The 20,938-nt window shown below is 39.2% G+C and overlaps 2 protein-coding genes across 4 annotated transcripts in view; both read left to right on the top strand.

Moving 5' to 3' along the window:
* VASH2 (vasohibin 2) overlaps window positions 1-13,720 on the top strand; it is a 33,827-nt gene extending 20,107 nt beyond the window's left edge. For 2 of the 3 annotated variants that reach the window (XM_081940680.1, XM_081940679.1), the window contains exons 7-9: window positions 2,571-2,686; window positions 4,734-4,772; window positions 10,975-13,720. In XM_081940680.1, coding sequence (XP_081796806.1) covers window positions 2,571-2,686; window positions 4,734-4,772; window positions 10,975-11,047 — 228 coding nt within the window. In that variant the 3' untranslated portion in view covers window positions 11,048-13,720. The remainder of the gene's footprint in view (window positions 1-2,570; window positions 2,687-4,733; window positions 4,773-10,974) is intronic. The other variant, XM_081940681.1, reaches the window with a different exon arrangement.
* The window catches only part of NENF (neudesin neurotrophic factor), a gene marked incomplete at its 5' end in the record, with an annotated part of 340,944 nt that overhangs the window by 230,744 nt on the left and 89,262 nt on the right, over window positions 1-20,938 (top strand). The gene's annotated exons all lie outside the window — the stretch shown is intronic.

The following is a 20,938-nucleotide window of genomic DNA, read 5'->3' as shown; positions in this document are numbered from 1 at the left end:
TATCTCAACTCTTGTTGAGCTATTTTCACTTTTTCTTTTTATTGGTGCTTGATTTCTGCAATCTTGGAGTACTCTAAGGCTTTGATTTGTTGTATTGATGGTGCTTCAGAGAATAATTTCATTAGTAGTCATAGTTGGGTATAGACATGTATCTAAATCTATTGATGGAGAAGATTTTTCTGTGCAGGTTGATGTCTCCTAATATTTTACATCTTTGGCAGCAAAGTCGTGGTATTATTTCTTAGTTGTATTATTACCCTTTGCAGTAATGTGGTTTCTTCTCATTTACGTTTTTATGCTTAGAAAAACAATGCACTTCTTTGCATGTCTCCACTCTTTGTCTCTGTTTGGGGTCTAATTTCCTACCATGGCCCTGTCTTCCAGCCTGTAGAATGCAAGCCATAACAATTGAAAATGACTCAGCAAAGCACATTCCCTCTCTTTATAGGCAACTTGCAAATCCAGTGGGTTGTGGGATGTGTAGGTGTGTATCTACAGTATGTATATTCTCTTCAGGAATATTTGTTTAATGCCTAAACAAATAATTCCTTAGTAATTCTACATTGATTTAGCACATGGCTAAATGCTTTCTTCTCATAATCAGCTAATAGAATCAATGCAAACTTGAATTTTTGGCTTTCAAACTTTACATAATTTTTGCTTTTATCTCTGGGACAATGACACTGCGACATACAGATTGTACAGTTTAGTAACAGTGTTTCTAATTTATTGAAGATTAACTTTCTCAATCAAGAGACTAATTTTTACACTTCTCTTCCTATACCTGAGTAGTTTTTCTTCACTTACAATCATTAATTTAGTGACTATCCAAAGTTACAGTGGAACTAAAAAAATGACTTGCAATCAGTCTTCACACTTGCAACTATTGCAGCATTCCTTTGGTCATATGATTAAAATTTGAGTGCTTGGCCACTGGCATATATTTATGGCACTTGCAGTGTCCCAGGGTCATGTGATTACATTTGCAGCCTCCCCAGCTCTCTTCTGGCAAGTAGTCAGTGGGGACGCTGAATTTGCTTAACAATTATCTGATTAACAACTGCAGTGATTTGCTTAAAAACCATGACAAAATAAGCCATAAAATTGGACACTTCTCACTTAAAATCCACCATGCTTAACAAGAGAAGTTCTGGTTGTGGCTATTGTCATAAGTCATGAACCACTTATGTAATAATTTGGAATAAAAAAAATTGTGAGAAAAATGATTTTTTTCCTCAGTAATGATGGATTACTGGGAGGTCATTTTAGGAAAAGTTTCCAGGGGAAAATATATATTACTGGCATCATTTCCTAATATTTTCAGGAAATAATAAAAAGAAATCCTCTGATACTTCAGGCTAGAGAGGAAAACACCAGGCGCAGAAGCCCTTGAGAGCTGTAACAAGTCAATGTGGACCAGAGACTGGCAATTTGGTGTCCTCAAATGTTATGTCCATCAATTTGTGTCAATCTGGAGCCAAAAAGTTCATCAGCATGAGAATGTGGGAGTGTATTTCAAAAAGGCAAACAAATTAAAAAATAAAAAAGATTTGAAGGGGAGGTTTGCATCCAACATTCTGAGCCAGCTGGATCAACCATTGGACATGACCAAAGCAGTGGTGGGTTCCTACCGGTTCAGACTGGTTTGGCCGAACCGGTAGTGGTTTGGTGCCCTGGGTTGCTGGAACTGGCAGCGACCCAGGCCTACCACCCCCCCCCCGAACCAGTTCCCCGGTAGGCGCCTTTGGCTCCGCCATCTTGCTTTTCAATTCTGCGCATGAGCAGAACAATTTTAATTGCACTGCACACACGCGCAACATGGGCAAACCAGCAGTAGTGCCTGCAAGAACCCAGACCTGGACCAAAGGCAGTGTTTTTCAACCTTGGCTACTTTAAGATGTGTGACTTCTATCTCCAGAATTCCCCAACATGCTGACCACGAATTCTGGGAGTCCACATGTCTTAAAGCTACTATGGCTGAGAAATCCTGGTAGTTCTCCATTTATCTGTAATAAAATAGTGAAAAACATAACACAAATTCAGATAAACAGATTAACAGAATTGGAAGAGACTTGGTCATCTAGTCCAACCCCCCCCTCAAGCAGGAGACCCTACACCATTTCTGACAAATGGCAGTTCAATCTCTTCTTGAAAGTTTCAAGTGATGAAGCCCCCACAACCTCCAAAGACAAGGTTCCACTGGTTGATTGTTCACACTGTCAGAAAGTTCACCCTTATTTCTAGGTTGAATATGTCCTTGGTCAGTTTCCAACCATTATTCCTTGTCTGGCCTTCAGGTGCTTTGGAAAATAGCTTGACTCCCTCCTCTCTCTGGCAGCCCCTCAAATATTGGAATACCGCTATCATGTCTCCCCTGGTCCTCCCCTTCACTAGACTAGCCATGCCCAGTTCCTGTAACCATTCTTCATGTTTTAGTATCCAATCCCCTAATTCTACATATTTGTAACAGAGAAATCATTATTTACCTTTTATTAAAATACAAAAACATTGTGAAAGCCAGCTATTATGAATAAACACATCTGGAAATAAAATCATTTTCCTCTTTCAAGATTTTGAAGCCTGCAAGTGCCCATTCTCCAGTCAAGCAGAGATCCCGAGGAAAGTCCTTGTCCCCTCGACGAAGACAAGCCAGCCCTCAGAGGCGGACCTGTCGAAGAGACAAATCGTGAGTGTTGCTATTCCGACTGATACTATGACATGATGAGACATGGGTAGTATGTTCTAGTCTAGGACTTCAGAGTCTGTGTTTGCGCTACGAAATATCCAAGTTCTTTGGAAATTTGCATTTTTTAAAATAACCAAGATCAGCAATGTTAGAACTATCTTCCTTGGAGAACAACAAGTTTACCATAATTCATTTTATTTCTTGCTTTTATTTTTTGTTATCTGCCATGATTGAATTCATGCTAGCACACATAGATTTCCCAAATATTTTACGTCTGTGTGCATGCTCATTTGCATAAGTATTTCATAGAGATGATAAAAATAGAAGAGATAGTTCCAGATGTTTGGTATGAAACAGTTTAAGTAAGTTACTGTGGTATGCATTTTCAATCAAGCTTTCGGATACCAAATCTTTCTACAATCTACAATTGTGAGAGTGGAAAACTGGGTGGGAGGTAGCTTTGCACTTCCCTGGCTGATGTTTGGACAGTTTGCTGCAAACCAGGAGGATTTCTGGCTCCCAGACATAATTTCCTACTGCTTCCAGTGTTGAAACTGAGTCAGTAAAATGGCTCTATGTACTTAAAAGAAGGTTGTGCAAACAGGCTGGGAGTTATTTCAAAGTTCACTGTTCTATATAGAAAGCATCCTTGTGGAAAGGAATTGTTTAAGTTGCCCAGTGAAGACTAAGGGTGTCCATGGCCATGGAATGCTGAGAAATGATTGGAGAGGAAACAGTAAAGCCCATTGAGGAGGTATGGAATGGAATGGGATCCCGAAAAGCCAGATCTCCGTCTTGTAACATGAATCTTATATATTATTCTCTGACGGCACTAAAATGGAGCTACATGTTGATGAGTCTTAAAGCAGAAAGTATTAAGAAAGTTGGGAGAACTGGAGTCTGTTGGGAATAAAGAATGGAGTGTAGTATCCAGAAGAATACAGGCTGTCTGTCTAGAACAGGGGTCTCTAACCTTGGCAACTTTAAGCCTGACGGACTTCAACTCCCAGCTTTGCTGGCTGGGGAATTCTGAGAGTTGAAGTCTGCCAGGTTTAAAGTTGCCAAGGTTGGAGAGCCCTGGTCTAGAACACTGACGAGTGTTTCCTCGCTTTATAAAACAGGCTGCTGGAATTAGGAAAGACTAGGCCAAAGACTGAGATGGACTTTTGTATGAAAGAATTTTGCATTTGGTTCTGGTGCTGAAGCAAGCCACTCATGAGCTCAAGTGATCTGCTTCTCTAATTTTAAGAGCATGGTCTTGCAACTTCCAAGAGCTATTTATTTATTTATTTATTTATTTATTGTATTTATAGACCGCCCCCTCTCCCCAAAGGGACTCGGAGCTATACCAACCACTTGTTGGTGGGTCTCAGGCTTCCAGTAAAAAAGTTAATTCTACAAACAGAAATCTGGCCATACTTGTTCTAAAATGTGCAGTTAATGAGTAGATAAAAATCAGAGAGACCAAGCAAGCTCCAGGGAAAATGAAATTAATGCTCTGGATTTTGGTCAGATTTGCCACAGCTGCATTTTTCATCCTCTGCAACTGTAAGATGTGTAGCTTCAAACCCCAGAATTCCCTGTGCTAGTTACAGAATTTTGGGAGTTGAAGTCCACACATCTTAAAGTTGATGAGGCTGAGAAAAAAACTGGTCTTAGAGACCCAGTGATTTCAGGACATTATTTATGAAAGCTATCTGCAACCAGGTACTCTCCAGCTAAAATTCTCATTATCCTCAGATAGCATGACCTTTTCCCTGACTGGGGAAGTCCACCTTTGGGTTCATCAGCAAACAGATGAATAAGGAAAGTGGTCCTTGAAGATACAAATGTAGAAAGTGAAGATTAGACATATGCTTATTGTTGAATATATTTGCAAATGGAAAATGTAGTTAAATTGCCTAAATAAATTGACATTAGTGCTGTAATACTAAGCAACTTTAGTGGAACATGCAAAAGAAGGAAAACTGAAGAAAAGAATTGTTGAAATGTAGTCAATATTTTAAAGTATATATCTTAGCAGATTTTGCTTTCTCGATCTTTTTAGGCAGAAACTGAGTCCTATTCGGCTATCAGGAGTCTTCAGGTATCAATTGAATATTCTTTCATAGTGATAGTACTCTGAAGTTTGGAAAATAAATTATAAATTAATTGACCAAACTTTATTTCTAAATGAAAAGTGCTAGTCATGTCGGGAAGTTGCAGTGCTGGATAGTATTTATCACAATAATTTCCTTTTAGGAATTTTTTTTTCTCCCATGAACTTCTCCTTGGACATTATGGGAAATTCATGTTTGGCTAGATACATCTGTCAAATATTTTTTGAAGCATCATCACTGTAGTATACATAAGTAGCTATACAGATATCATTGAATGTATTGAATGAAGGTTGCATGAAGATTCTTAAATTGCAGCTGGAGTGGGCAAAAGTAAAGTGCCCATCTTTATGGGCTTAGGCATGCCAATATTTCTGCTGCCAAACTTTTTCAAGTAAAACCTTTTTTAAATAAAAGAAAAGCAAAATGCCATTCCCTACCATTATAGGAATGCCTAGGATCACAAGATATTCTTTAAAAAATGTTAATGGTGAATTGATCCCTTTGGAAATAGACCCATCTGTCCAGGAAAAAAAAAACCAAGATAAGAGTAAACTAGTGTAACTGAGAGATGAGCAGGGACATTATTCACCATTGGTAGCCACGTTGTCAATAGACAAGCCCTTGTATGGCAGCCATTTTGTGTGAATATGCAGAAGGCATTTCCTGAATTCCAAATCTGTCCTCCAAATCAAATAGAGTGGCCAGTCTCTGGAATAAAATATCAGGGAAAAGTGAGTGACAACTTCCACAAAAACTACATGCCACTTAATTATAGTTACATTCTGCTTTAGCTGAACTACTGTGAAGGCTTTTTATTTGTTCCTTAAACAGCCAAACATTTCTCTAAGCTCCCTCTCTAAATATAATTTGGCATTCATAGCAGCTGCTCAGTGAACTGCAGGTTGCTATTTTACACATGGATTCATAGTGTAACATTCTTGGGAGCCTCTTGGAATTATCCATGTTTAGTGTCTGATAATTATAGTTATCAGAGGTTACAAATCACTGTTCAATCTCCTTCCTGCCTTTTAGGGGATATTTTCAGCCTCTTGTATCTGGGGCTGTTTCACAGGTGCTAGGATGACACATATGCCTGGTGTGTATATGTGTGTGTGGGGTATCACTTTGACTAAGATGTCAGCTGAACAAGCAGCCTCTTTCGGAATTCCCTGTTGTTTGCAATTGTCAAGGCTGCCTAGAGGCTGGTGTCTTGAATCTCTTCCAAACCCAGGGAGGTTCTGCAGATTCGATCCTTTAGTTTTTTTAGCACATGATTTGAAAGTAAGACAATTGAGTTTCTTTGTCAGGACTGAATGCCCACAAGGCGTTAGCTTAAAGTGTGTAATGGTCTGTTGGAAAGGCTTTGAGGGATATGCCAAAGATCAGAGAAGAGACCATGTGGCCCACAGATTAATAATGGATGAGCAACAAAGATGATTAGGGGACTGGAGACTAAAACATATGAAGAACAGTTGCAGGAGGTGGGTATGTCTAGTTTAATAGAAAGAAGGACTAGGGGAGACATGATAGCAGTGTTCCAATATTTGTGGGTTGCCACAAAGAAGAGGGAGTCAAACTATTCTCCAAGGCACCTGAGGGTAGAACAAGAAGCAATGGATGGAAACTAATCAAGTAGAGAAGCAATTTAGAACTGAGGAAAAATTTCCTGACAGTTAGAACAATTAATCAGTGGAACAACTTGCCTCCAGAAGTTGTGAATGCCCCAACACTGGAAGTATTTAAGAAGATGTTGGATAGCCATTTGTCTAAAACGGTATAGGGTTTCCTGCCTAGGCAGGAGGTTGGACTAGAAGACCTCCAAGATCCCTTCCAACTCTGGTATTGTATTGTATTGTATATTGACCTCATTGGGATTAACCAGATAGGGATCATAACCAGTTGAACTAATTTTACTTTATTGTAAAGCTATGTTGATCGAACCATGCACGTCTGAAAATACAATTCTTCCCCCTTTTCCTTTATAGAAACTAGGGAGGGTCTACTCAGAGCCTTTTGCTCTGCACTCTATCCATGTGTGGGCTGTGCTGTCTCATATCCGACTAATCCCTTAGTAACACCTCTTTCCCCCATCTCCAGAGGTCTTTCCCACATACTATTACAAAGTATGTGATTTTCATAATATGGTATTGTTATAATCTTATTAGTAGAGATGCAGAACAATGGCCCTCTACATATTGCTGATCTAGAGGACGTTGGATTTTCATCTCAGGATAGGTAGAGTGATCCAGTTCATTGATGGTTGGAAGCTGCAGCTTCCCCATCATATTATGTTTCTTTAAATAAATGACTACTTAAGCTTACTTACATATTATGATTCTTAAAATATGGTGCTAGTTTTGATTAATGTGCTGGTGCTGAAGAAAAAAATGTTCTTAAAGCATTAAGTTATGTATGTGCTTTGATTTGTAGCACAGGTTTCTTAAGTAATCTTCTGAGCCCAGCAATTTTCAAATGGTTTTTAGGAGACAAAAGGTCACCTGAAGCCACTGAAAGACTGGTGACTATAAATTTTCAACCATAATTCAGAATAAACCCTTTACGTGCAATAGGATTATTTTAGTAAAGTAAATAGAGGGTTGCAAAGACTTCTGTTCCTGAGCAATTCCTCCAACCTCCTCCTCTGCTTGCTGAAGTAACTTCCACCAAGGGTGCTTTGACTTGTCGTTTGTGCATTTTTTATTTGAGCAAGGTAAAAGTAGTTGCTGAAGTGGCAGGGTATGAAACAGGCTCTCACTTAGCCTGTCCCTGGGCTGCACAGTTGGTCTGGCAAAGTCTGAATAAGCAACTTGGCATACACAGTGGGGGGCAGGGGACTTCACTTCCTCGGTAGCAAACTATGATCAGTTTTGTGTCAACTAGCCATGAGATTCAATAAGCTTCTCCCAGCCCCAAAGTTCAAATTAGATTTCCTTTTACCAAATATAGCATTATAAGCTACTTTCAAAATGCACAGGGCTGTGTGTGTATATGCATGTGTAACAAGCACAGGCTATCTGGCACCCCACCAGAGGTGGTATTCAGCAGTTCTGGAGAACCAGTAGCAGAAATTTTGAGTACTTTGGAGAACCGGTAAATGCCACCTCTGACTGGCCCTGCCCCCATCTATTCTCTGCCTCCCAAGTCCCAACTGATTGGGAGGAAATGGGGATTTTGCCTTCCCCTGGAGTGGGGAGGGAATGGAGATTTTCCCCTGCCACTCCCACCAAGCCATGCCACACCCACCAAACCATGCCCACAGAACCGATAGTAAAAAAAAATTGAATTCTCCTACTGCACCCCACCCTTGGCTGTTTTTTGCCAGTGAAGAAGGGAAGATCAATCCTCATCCTGAAAGTCTCATGTGAACCCCCCACCCCAGCCCTTTTGCCATTCAAATTTGGTAGCCCAACACTGAAATTTGGCGACATAAACTAACAAAGCAAAATCTAAAATAAGGAAAATAAGACTGTTAATGGCAGCATTTAATGCATTTTATTTATTTAATATCTATTTGTTTACTTATTTACAGGGCGTATATGCTACTGTACTTGAATTTATCTCTGAGTGGCTTACATACCCTATTTATGTAAATGTGATTAAAAAGTATACACAGTAAATGACAAATAACTATACAGATAGTCCTCAACTTACAACAGTTCATTTAGTGACCGTTCAAAGTTACAACAGCACTGAAAAAAGTGACTTATGGCCATTTTTCACACTTATGACCACTGCAGCGTCCCCATGTTCACATGATCAAAATTCTGACACTTGGCAACTGACTCATATTCAGTCACAGTGTCATTTTTGCGAACTTCTGACAAGCAAAGTCAATGGTGAAGCCAGATTTACTTAACAATCAGATTGCCAATTTATCAGCTGCAGTGATTCACTGGCAAGAAAAGTTGTAAAATGGGCGAAACTGACAACAAATGTCTCATTTAACAACAGAAATGTTGGGCTCAATTGTGGTCATAAGTCGAGGACTACCTGTATAATATAAAATACAGTGCCAGAGATAAATAACACGCTAGTTTAAAATCCAGATTACAGGAGGGAGGGAGCAACTCACAACATTTCTAATCTCCCCAGCCAGTTTTAGGGGCCTTTCTGAAACCCAGCATAGGAAGGGTATAGTTGCAGAAAGCTTCTTTCTGCTGACAGAGCAGCAATAGCAGCGGTTTCCAAAGCATCAGGGAGCTGTCCTTCCTGAATTTAAGATGTTTTTTTTTTAAAGTGTAGAATGTTTCGATACAGAAACTTGTTGATCAAACTAGTTGGGATTTGTTGGCTTCATTGCAGATTCTGGCTCATATTCTGACTTCACTTCCTGATTTTAAATCAGGCAATTTTTAAAATTTATATTCTGAGATGTGAGAAGTAGTTAAGAATAATAGTAACTTGCAATATCAAGCATTGCTTCAGAAATGTCACAAATCTGTATCACATTTCCCAATTTGTTCTAAAATGACAACTTTGTGAGTGCCAGGACCAAACGCTTTAAATGGCTTTATTCAGAAGTAGAATGTCAAATAAGATATTTTCTCCATTGAGGTGGGAAAAAGCTGTAACTGCAGATAACTAGGAAGCAATAGCTGATCTTGACAAATTAAGCAGGGTTGGATTTAGTTATTTACTTGACTAGGAGATTATCAGGAAATCTCAAATTGCAGCTTGGATTTAAAAGTCTGAGAAATATCCAGGAAAAGGGCAATACCAAACTACTTCTGTGTTATTTGAATAAAATTATAGGGCTTATCCATGAAGACATCGGGAGATAAACTCTCCTTGAGGAAGATTTTACCAGCCCTAAAATCCATGGGAAGCCTTATGTGGTGCCATTTGCTAAAGATTTGAAATTAAAATTACTGCCTGTCCCTTGTATTGTGAGACCGTCCAAAGGAGATGGCTCAAATATCTTTTAGTCATTAAAGCTATGGTTAAAGCCAGTTGGGAAGAATGAATGTTATAAAGGAAGTCCTGGACTTACAACCACAATTGAGCCCAAAATGTCTGTAGCTAAGCAAAACAGTTAAGTGAGTTCTTCCCCCTTTTATGACCTTTCTTGCCACAGTTGCTAAGTGAATCATTATAGCTGTTAAATTAGTAACACAGTTGTAAAGTGAATCTGGTTTCCCCATTGACTTTGCTTGTTAGAAAGTTGATTGCACGACTCCCAGGACATTGTAACCATCCTAAATATGACTCCGTTGCCAAGTGTCCAAATTTTGATTATGTGACCGTGGGGATGCTGCCATGGTGGTAAGTGTGAAAAATGGTCATAAGTCACTTTGTTTGAGTGTTGTTGTAACTTCAGACGGTCACTGAATAAATGGTTGTAAGTCAAGGACTACCTGTCCTTGAGCCCAAGCCCTCAAATGGTGAAATGTGGTAATAGTGGAAACAGTTCATCTTCATTTTGTAAAGCTGCTGAGGCTGCCGATGTCAATCGTCACATAGATCAGTGGGAACTAATTGCTATGTGTTGCCTTGGGGAGGGAAAGGTTGAACCAGTCATGGTGAAATTATCTCTTCATGCAGAGTATCTTGTGTTTAAAAATCCCAATCATGATGCATAATCCCAGGCTGTAAGGATATTTACGTAATTTTAGAGTATTTCTTAATTTTCTTAGTGTAGTTTTTGAAGAGCTTTTAATGTGAAAAACAGGACATCCACAGCGGGAGTCAAGATGGTAGTGAGACTGTCCAATTAAAAGTCCTGCCCCTTCATGTGGCACATAAGAAACAAGGGTTAGGGCCTCCATTTATTGAGGCCATTGTCTTGACTTTTTCACTCCTACCTGGATGCCCCTGAAAGTGATTTACATTGGTTTATACCAGGGGTGTCCAAAGTTGGGAACTTTAAGACTTGTGGACTTTAACTCCCAGAATTCCCCAGCCAGCATGGCTGGCTGGGGAATTCTGGGAATTGAAGTCCACAAGTCTTAAAGTTCCCAACTTTGGACACCCCTGGTTTACACTAATGCTTAAAACTTGGCATCTTTAAGATCTTATTTCTGGCTGGGAAATTCTGGGAGTTGAACTCCACACTTCTTAAAGTTGTCAAGTTTGAAAAAGACTATATGGCTTAGCAAACATTAACACAAATGCTGCATTACAGGCCAATCACTAATAGAGATGTTGCTTAGTTCTAAGCTTTTAACTTTGATTTCTCTTTCTTGACTTTAGGCCAGCTGTTTTGGATAAAAACGTGGGTGACCTTTCTACGTTGAACGAAGTCGGTTACCAGCTACGCATCTGAGAAAACCAGAGGCCAAACCACGTGACTTCTGGAGAGTTTCTTGCCGCACTTTACCCTGTGACACGTGGGGGGTGGGGGGTGGGGAGCTGTGACTATTTATTATGAACATGTAAGGTTTTTATTTATGATTTCACCAGGAAAGTTAGGACTCCTAGAAGTGACTATGGTGGTATTTTTTTTGTTTTTTATTATTTTTTAATTCAGGAAAGTGGAATCAAGGAAAAGAGAAATTAGAAACCGTCTTCAGCTGTGATAATACTGTTACTCTCCATCAAGTTGAAAAATAGGGGGGAGGGGTTTGACACTGGTGTGGCTTGGTTTTCTTTTGGATGGAAATTACTGTTTCTGTGGTGGCTCTCTTTTCTGTTGGCTTGAAGCATCGTGTGGTGGTGTAGGAATTAGGAAAGGCAATGCTGGAAGTATTTTTCTCCATGGTATTTAAAAATGCTGGGCAGGGGGTTGGTAAACTGCAGTCAGAAAAAGGCATGGCCTGGCATCAACTTTGCTTGTCCGAGTCCCATTGAAAAGAATGAAGTTGGCAACTCTACGAACCCTTTCAGTGGAGCTTGACATAACAGAAATTGCTGCCGGACCTCATTTAATGTGACATTCAGCAATAAAATAGCAAGAATTTATGTGATTGGGGTTTCTTTTTTTTTTTTCTTCCTTCTTCAAAATATCAATATTACCTCAAGAATCTTTACTACAAATATGCAAGGCTAACAATATTTGTAATGGATTTGTACTGTGTTCCCAGTTTTTCTGGTAGCAGAGCCCACCCCTTCTGCCTTATGTGCATGTGTACAGTGAAGGAATTTCAAGTATTATGATAAGGAGCTGTGTCTCTTTAAAAGCACTGAAGCCTTCTGTTAAGGATTGAACAAACTGTTGAACTTGATTGTCTACCTTAAAAAAAAAATTCCCAGATTCAATAATGATTTCGAAAGAAGCAAATAGCTAACCTTTTGCAGTATTTTGTCACATAGTCTTAACCTCCATGATCAAAGCACAAATGGTTCTGGTGTGAATCCATGTGGTCTTGTGTATAAATCAAGCCCAGAGTCTGCCAGTCCTAATTCTGTTCTCCGTATGTTACTGGTGCTTCACATGTATAATAGACATTTTCCATTCTCCTTTGAGAGCATTCTCCAGAGTAGAAAAGAAGGAAAACTTTGGATCATACTAAAGACTAGTTTTCGTTGTTTTGTACAGATGTCATAAAAGTCAATTTGTGTATTTAATCCTTTAAAACAATACCAGAATCTTAAGAATGCACTATTCTTTACGTTGTGCAGATGTCTTGACATCTTTTATCATAATCAAACATTCCACTTGAATTTACAGCCAGTGTGCTTGGGGAACAACCATCTCTAGGCACTGTATTCAAATCAAAATGAATAAATAAATCCATGCGCAAAGGGAAGTATCTTCACAATATAGCAAGGATATGTTACCTTGGATAAAAGATAAATAACAATAGCTTGTTCACTGGGAATGGGGGGAAACTGCTGGATAATTGAATTGACACTAGTTACCATATCTGGATTGCAAAATCTGGATGGCCATCAGATGGCTTCAAACTGATGTTCTTTGATGCCATCTAATGTCATCTAGATTTCTGTAATCCAGATATGATAATCCTGTCCTCTTCACTTATTATTATTGTAATCGGGTAAATAATTAAAGGGGCAAATAGGCAAGAGCATAGTAGCTCAACAGAACCCACTAGTTTTGTTACATATATCTCAAAGCAATTTTAGTTTAATGCAACCAGGTTCCTCAAAATATATAACTTCCTATCTACTCCTAACCATAATAGAAGTTTCTAGTGTGCAATTTAAGAGATCAGAGTGGTATGTGAGTGCATTTGTCAACTAGCAACTCATAGTGTCTTCTAGAATTGGCCATCCCTTGTGCCAAATTAACAGCAATAAGGACAAGGCTTTCTATTACTTCTGTGATGGTTGCTATGAAGACAAAGCAAAGAGCAATTAGCATGAAAATAATTAGCTCTGGGTGAGAATGGAGGGACTTCATGTTCATAGACAAAGCCATACCCAGCGCATGATAACTACTACCCTGCTAAAAGTGAATGGAGCAAAACAATAGTTCTCATGTAGTAGAAGAGATGGATCTCATATTTCAGCTTTGAGATTGGGTTCCTGGTAAATTCTAACTTGCTGATAAACCTAAAGCAATTTTTTAAAGTGTTTGGAATCAACTGAAGAAAAAATGCTAATTTTAAAAATAGTATTTTTTTGTAATCAATGCCTATCTATTATGAAATCCCTAAAGGTGATTTTGTTTTGTTAAATTGATGTTTCTTATATATTTGAAGTGTTTGAGGCATAATCCTTTATGGAATTTGCTTGCACCAGTTCTCTCAAGATTAATAGGAATGATGCAGGAAAAAGATGACCAGATTTTAGCTATCTTTCCAAACTCTTTTCATCCTTTGAATCCAGAACCATGGTTTTCCTTCTGTACACATACATTCTAGAGCAACATGTACCTAACTTTTTTTAAAATCTTAAAAAGTGTGAGTTTGGTGACTAAGCTTGTATTGTCATTACTTTGTCAAATGGGATTCTGTTTCAAATACAGCATGCATGATTTTTTTCTTTTCTTATCACATGAATGTTTTGTGCAGCATGAAACTTTAATAAAATGTCTTAGAAGATTCTTTTTAAAAAACAAAGTCTTTGCAAATGATTTAAGATAAATGTAACTATAGAGTTTATATAACCTGTTGGTGAAGCAAAACAATTCAATAGTGTTTGTATGTGTTTGTGTGTGTGTGTGTGTGTAAACTAAAGCTTTATGTAAGGAATTCCATATAGAAGGAGTAGTTTACTAGAAGGTGCACAACAGCAGACTGCAAGGTAAAACTTAGAATCAAATATTTCCTCACTTATGAATCAGAAAATATGGCTTTCCAATCTTCCCCTTCATTCTCAACAAATTCTCTGTGCCCCTCATTTATTACTGGAAACTGGGGATTATTCAGAATTAGGGGAGGGAATGTTGCAGATCTAAGTAACAGTTGTCAGGAAACAAGACCCATCTTTATATAAACTGTGTGTAGAGGACAGCTTCCTAATTCTTTCAACAGCATTGCCTTAGCTTTGTTATTCCATCTTGTTCGGCTCAAATAAGAATTAATAATATTCAAAGCTATTTGGAAAGTCTCCAGTAAAAGTACTTTATTTAAAATCTATACCTTCCATTTGTCATCTCAATTCAAGAATTCTCCAAACAAGTAATGGTACACATATTGCCACTTAATTGCACTGAATTAGACATAAATGACTTTTTTCAAAGATGATAGAATATTTGGAGAGGAGGAGGCTTAAAACTGAAATCTGCTGAGATCTTGAGCAAAAGATTGAAGGTCAGAATTGTCCATAAAAGGATCCACATTTTGTACTACTCTCAGTTCTGAATTATGTTACCCACAAAGATTTTAGAATGATCCCTGCTTTTATTACATTTTGTGCTGCTTCCATTTACAAGTCATAATATACAATCCTCTCTACTTTGTTTTGAAATGTTTTATACATCATGTATTTGTATACATTCTGGGAGAAAGAAAGACACTGTTAAACTGTGTCTTTTTTTTTTTGCAAACTTGAGCATCAATATCCTCCTTAGTGAAGAAGTTGCTGGTTTGTTAACACTTCCTTAAATCTCATTTTCTCCCAGTAGTTTTTGATAACGGAGTCATAAGCATTGATTTTAGCCTGAGGCACTATGGATGTTCTAAGATTCTTTGAGACATCCTGGTTGATTTTACCATGCTTTCTTACAGCAATTTTGGCAGAATAACAACTCTTGGAAAACCCAGCATTTCCCCAAATCTTCTCCACTTCTATATTTTTAAAATACAGGTAGTCCTCCACTTACAATGTTTTAATGACTGTTTGAAGTTACGACATTCAAAAGAAGTGACTTATGACAGTTTTTCACACTTCTGACCTTCGCAGCATCCTCAGGGGCATGTGATCAAAATTTGGACACTTGGCAACTGGTTGATATTTATGATGGTTTCAGGGTCCCAGGTCATGTGATCCCCTTTTGCGCTCTTCTGACAAGTCAATGCAGTCTCCTCTGAAAGAGTAGTCATCCAAGACCCATGTGAGTGATCTCCCTCTTTCTTTCTGGAGAGATTCCAAGGAACCAGTCTATTCACTGGTTCCTTGGTCTTTGCTGCAGCCATCAGCTCTTTCAGAGGTCCATCTTCAGTTTGTAATATCTTCCCCAGAAGTCCCAAACCTCCATTTCAAGAGTGCATCTCTAGCATAGTGGATCCCCAAAGCATTAGAAATGACTTCACATTCTCCCCCACCCCAAGACTGATGGTACCAATGACTTTTCTCAGAAGTCTTCAGAACTTAAGTGGGACATGACATTTCTCTAGTATCTCTGCAGGAAACTTCAATAGGAGAGGAGCCAAACTTTGTGGGTAGCTAAAGCTAATTACTGGCTCAAATGATCCATGATTTTGTTGGTTTAAACAACTATCCTTAGTAATAATTTTAGTTAAGGTTTTTTTTAAACTAGGGTGCAATTACTTTTTCACATTTGCAAATTAAGTAGTGGATGAGTTGACTTATGAAATAAATAAAACAAGCTCAAACCTTAGTATTCATTGTTCTTCCTTTATATATGAATAAGATCCATTACACTATCATAAAATCTATTTAGAAAATCATGTTTAAAAAAAAATACTAATGGTGATGAATATTCACGGAACAGGAAATAAATGAATAAGAGCAGAGTAACAGTTTGATTCTACTTATAATTCTATACAAAGCATCAAGAATTTTGTAGAACTTTCTCCCAAGAAACTGGGAATGTGATTCAGCATAAAGCATCAAGTGGATTTCTTAAGTATGAAAAGATAGAGCAATAAATTCTTACAGTAGTACCTTGCTGAGCAAGGCAGTACAAGGAGGTGTTTTTTAAAAAAATACTTTTTATTAAAGAGTTTAACAATACTAAAAGATATTACAAACCGGAATCAGAAAGAAAAAAGGAAATTTGAAAGAAACACAAAAGTTCAGAAAAAAGGAAAAGGAAAAAAATAGAAGAAAGGATTTTTAAAAAACCTAACTCCAGATCTTGCTTTCAGCAATGGTTCTGGCCATGTCCTGGTCTCTCCTCCTCTGGAGACATTTTAGTTTGCCATCGTCACACCCAAAAATCTAGTACAAATTGATGAAAGAAATCTCCTTCTGGGTTCGGCTCCAAGTGGGAAAAAAGACACTGGAGACAAGGAGGCTGCTTGGAAAGATGGTTTTAATGGTGGACAGGACCACATGGCTTGAGTCCTGAACAGAAAATGTGATCACATGCTTCAATGTTGGTGGAGAAGAAGAGAAGGGCTGATGGAGGGGCTTGCTAGGCTTTTTATAACCTGTTCAGTCCCACCTCTCTGTTTCCTGTTCCTATGTAAGAAATGTATTCTGATTGGTTGTCAGACTCACATGGGCCCATGCAGGGGCAACTCTCTAGGCTGAATCCAGTTTTGGTTGAATTCTCAGATGCCATACGGTCAATTGAGTAAAAGGCAATATTATCCTGCCTTAATCCCATTACTCTGGAGCTGAAGAGGAGAACTCTTTATTATGTAAAGTGGACTAGCTTGGCCTTCTTAATGGCCCATTGACAAAGTGAGGATGGGCAGGAAGCTGCAGGAATTTACTTTGTGTTTAAAATGTGTTTCTCCCTTTTTTCACATCCAGGAAAATATAATATTCTGCCTTATCAATATTTCCTAGGATATTTCATTTTTCTGGGAGAGGTCTGGGTGATAACTTCCTACAATATTTCCAGGCAAGTTTTTATGTGCCGGTAAAAACACTATTTATGCAATTTGAATGTATCGTGCAAATATGCAAACTTTGCATCATTAATTTTCTTTCTGCTAGCCACAGCAAAATGTAAAGAACAAGCGAGGACAATTATACTGTACCTGCTAGACAAAGGTTGTGCTCAGCACATCTCTTCTGTAGGTTCACTAAGCACATTCAGAAGAACTCAAGTATGTTATCGCTCAACTCTCTGCTGATCTATCAGCCATCAGATGTTTCAGTAATTGAAACATCTTTTGTAAAATAGCTGAGAGGTTTTTTTAAAATTTAGAACAGTTCAGTTATTACTGTTGTGTGTACAAGGGCATAGATCATATAGACACCCACGGGGAACATGGATGGGCAATAAAGTAGCATTTTGCAAAATAGTTTTTTTGTAAAATGTTCTTGTTGTTGTTAGTTGTTGTTAGTCGCGATGGGTTGTGTCTGACCCCTCGCGACCCCCATGGACAACGTTCCTCCAGACCTTCCTGTCCTCTACCATCCTCTGGAGTCCATTCAAGCTTATGCCTACTGCTTCGGTGGCTCCATCCAGCCACCTCATTCTCTGTCGTCCCTTTCTTCTTTTGCTCTCTATCGTTCCTAGCATTAGGCTCTTCTCCAGTGAGTCCTTCCTTCTCATTAGGTGGCCAAAGTATTTGAGTTTCATCTTCAGGATCTGGCCTTCTAAAGAGCAGCCAGGGTTGATCTCCTCTGGGACTGACTGGTTTGATGATCTTGCAGTCCAAGGGACTGGCAGGAGTTTTCTCCAGCACCATAGTTCAAAAGCCTCAATTCTTTGGTGCTTAACCTTTCTTATGGTCCAACTTTCACAGCCATACATTGCAACTGGGAAAACCACAGCCTTGACTATGCGCACTAAATCTTAAAATGAGAGCCAGTTTGACATAGTGGTTAAGGCACTAAATTAGAAACTAGGAGTCTGCAAATTCTAACCTCACCTTAGGCAAAAAGCTAACTGGGTGATTTGGTGCCAATTACTCTTTCTCAGCCCTAAGGAGAAGGCAACAGCAGAAAAAATGTTGCTAAGAAAACTGCAAGTTTCTCCCTGCAAGTCCAGGGAGTCATCAGGCATTCAAAACTGAGCTGAAGGCATACAAAAAAATGTCTTAAAACACCAATTTCATGTACTAAAATTTTAAAACTTCCTTCAAAACAAGATTACATAGTATAGCCTCTTTATTAGTAATTATACAAAAAAGTTTAGCCCCTGGTGGAAAAATATTGGTTCTCCTTGACATATTATAGGAAGCTATACAGTCTCAAATCACCCAGTTAGTTTTTTGCCTAAAAGAGAGGCTAGAATTCGCAGACTCCTAGTTTCTAATCTAGTGCCTTAACCACTATATCCGTGATGGTGAACCTATGGCACGTGTGCCACAGGTGGCACGCAGAGCACTCTCTGTGGGCATGCCAGCTGTCACCTCAGCCCAGCTCCACTGCACATCTGTGCATGTCTCACGCCACCAGCTGATCTTTGGGTCTCTGCCGCACATGTGAGGGGGGGCAGGGTCTCTGCACCAACCTTGAAGCCAAAATGGGGCATGAGGGGTGTATGGGTGGGGTGGGGGTGCAGGAGAATATGGGGGTGTCACACATGCATGTGCTGGGTTGCATGCGCATGCGTGGGGGTGGGGAACATGTGCGCATGTGGGAGGGCGCAGGGAGGTATCGGCACACATTACATTATGGGTACTTTCAGCAAGCAACGACAAAAAGATTAGCCATCCCTGCACTATATCAAACTGGCTCTCATTTTAGGATTTACTATTTTACAAAAAAACATTTTTGCAAAATGCCACTTTATTGCCTGTCCGTGTGTGTGTGTGTGTGTGTGTGTGTGTGTCTTTCATGAGTGTTTGGAATATATTGTCTGCACTTGTAAATACAAATCTAAATCAGCAACGTTTATACCGGCAAGGAGAAGTTCCAATTGGTATCTCTCAGGGATGCTAAAAAAATGGAAATTGGGTCTGCTTAACTGCTGCGCTATTGCCGTTCCACACCAACATGTTCATAGGACTGCTTTAGCAATCAAAGCAGTAAGTAAAACATTCTACCATAAGGGTAGGGAGTAAAGCTTAGGTTACAACCCAAAACAGAAACAGCACGAGGGTACATTCAGTACAAATAGGTTGTGCTGAAAACATGCTGCCTTTTGTCAGTGAGCTACACAATCCAAAGCGTATTTGCATATGTTACATGTGTCATATTAAGCCGCTAGCAAGTATCTTCCCCCAAGGTGCATTCAGAGTGCAGAGCAATAATTATATTTGGATGATTAAACTAATGAATTGAATTTCCATCTGCTCAACCAATTCTCTATAGAGAAGAACTGAGGCTGGATTTTATTTTTAATGTAGCAACCTTCAAACAAAGATATCAGCTACATCCTTCTCATTGCTGTAAGTATTCAAATGCAGTTAGCTCTGCTCGCTGTAAAAGAAAATATGTGCATATCATCATAATCTGCTGGACTCTTGTTCAGCAGAAATACTGAAGCTTGGCATCCAAGAGAATATCTTTATTAGATAATATTTCAGGAGAACAGCTTTTTGGATAAAATTTTTCTGTAAGACTTCCAGTACTTAGCAACATTTTATTTGTATGTAATTATAATGTCTTTTAAATGAACAGAACATCCAAAGTTGCTTTCCTACTTTCTAAGACAGGTGGTATGTGTCCAACAGCTGTCTCACATGCTAGGTTTGTAAACCATCCCTCAAGTGATGTAACCAACAATTGGATCTATAAAACAAAGCTGGGCTCAGATGCTATTATTACCCTGTTTCCCCCAGAATAAGACCCAACCGGTAAATAAGCCCTAGCATGATTTTTCAGGATGCTCATAATATAAGCCTGTTCTGTTCCGTGATTCTAATGTATATGCAGACACAGGCTTGGTTGTCTGCCAAGACTAATTACAGAGATACAGCCACCCCTTGACTAGAAACCTAGAACGCTATCTTCAAGAAACCAATATTAGACTTACGGAATGCTTTCTCAACAGCTAGTAAAATGGACTGTTGTTTCCTGCAAAGATTCCCCTCCCGTTGCTCCACCTATAAACTCTTTGGGAGGGGCCACCTTAGTCAGCTGTCCCTATGTCCTATGTCTTCTCCACAGCTGCTTCCTTTTCCTCTCAGCTCTACACACACACAAACATCAGGGACAACCTCCCTCTGTTCCTCCTCACTGCTCCCTGACTCAGATGCCATCTGGTGGCCAACAGGCCTCTCTAGTCCCTGCTCTGACTCCAAACACCCTCCAGAGTCTTCCTCATCCTCCAGAGCAGTCCCATAATGGTCATCGTTGTCAGAGTCCACCAACAGCTCAGCCGGCCGCTGCTGGGCCACAACATAAGCCCTATCCCCAAAATAAGCCCTAGTTAAGATCACCAGCCAGATGGACGCAATTAGTACCATATTTTCCCCAAAATAAGACCTAGCCAGAAAATAAACCCTAATGCATCTTTTGAAGCAAAAAATAATATAAGATCCGGTCTTATTTTGGGGGAAACATGGTAGTAGTGGTGGGTTGGCAGTAAAAGTAGTCCCAGACTTATCTGTAATACCAACTATCCACACGAATGGTGTTGTGTCAACTTGTAAAGCGTTTCCATGATTACTATCAAGTTGACATAGAAAAAGGGAGGAAGGGAGAAGAATTGGTCAGAGTCAGGTCTCATATTCCTACAGCTGGTGTGTGAAATGCTCATGTTCATAGTCTGCCATATCACCTTGTTGGTGGATGTGATTTATGACACAGACAGAGGGGAGGGGAAACAGGGGTAAAGTTCAAACGCAATTAAGCGGAAATTAGTTTCAGCTCCACAGAAGAACATGCCAAAATGTTGATCCTAATAAATGAATAGATTTCTTTTGAACATTGTCTCGAGGCTCGTAAATTAATTAGGTCATGCTTTGGAAACTTCACAACTTTGCTGCCTTTCCTTATCAAGGAAAGAGGTACCATTTTTGTTTCTACCTGCATGATCCATGGCTTCCCCACAGGCCAA

This window comes from Natrix helvetica (assembly GCF_964273705.1).
Source record: "Natrix helvetica genome assembly, chromosome: 2".
In the NCBI taxonomy this organism is placed as follows: domain Eukaryota; kingdom Metazoa; phylum Chordata; class Lepidosauria; order Squamata; family Natricidae; genus Natrix; species Natrix helvetica.
Note: the sequence above shows the minus strand (reverse complement) of the source record. Positions and strands in the feature narration are given on the sequence as shown.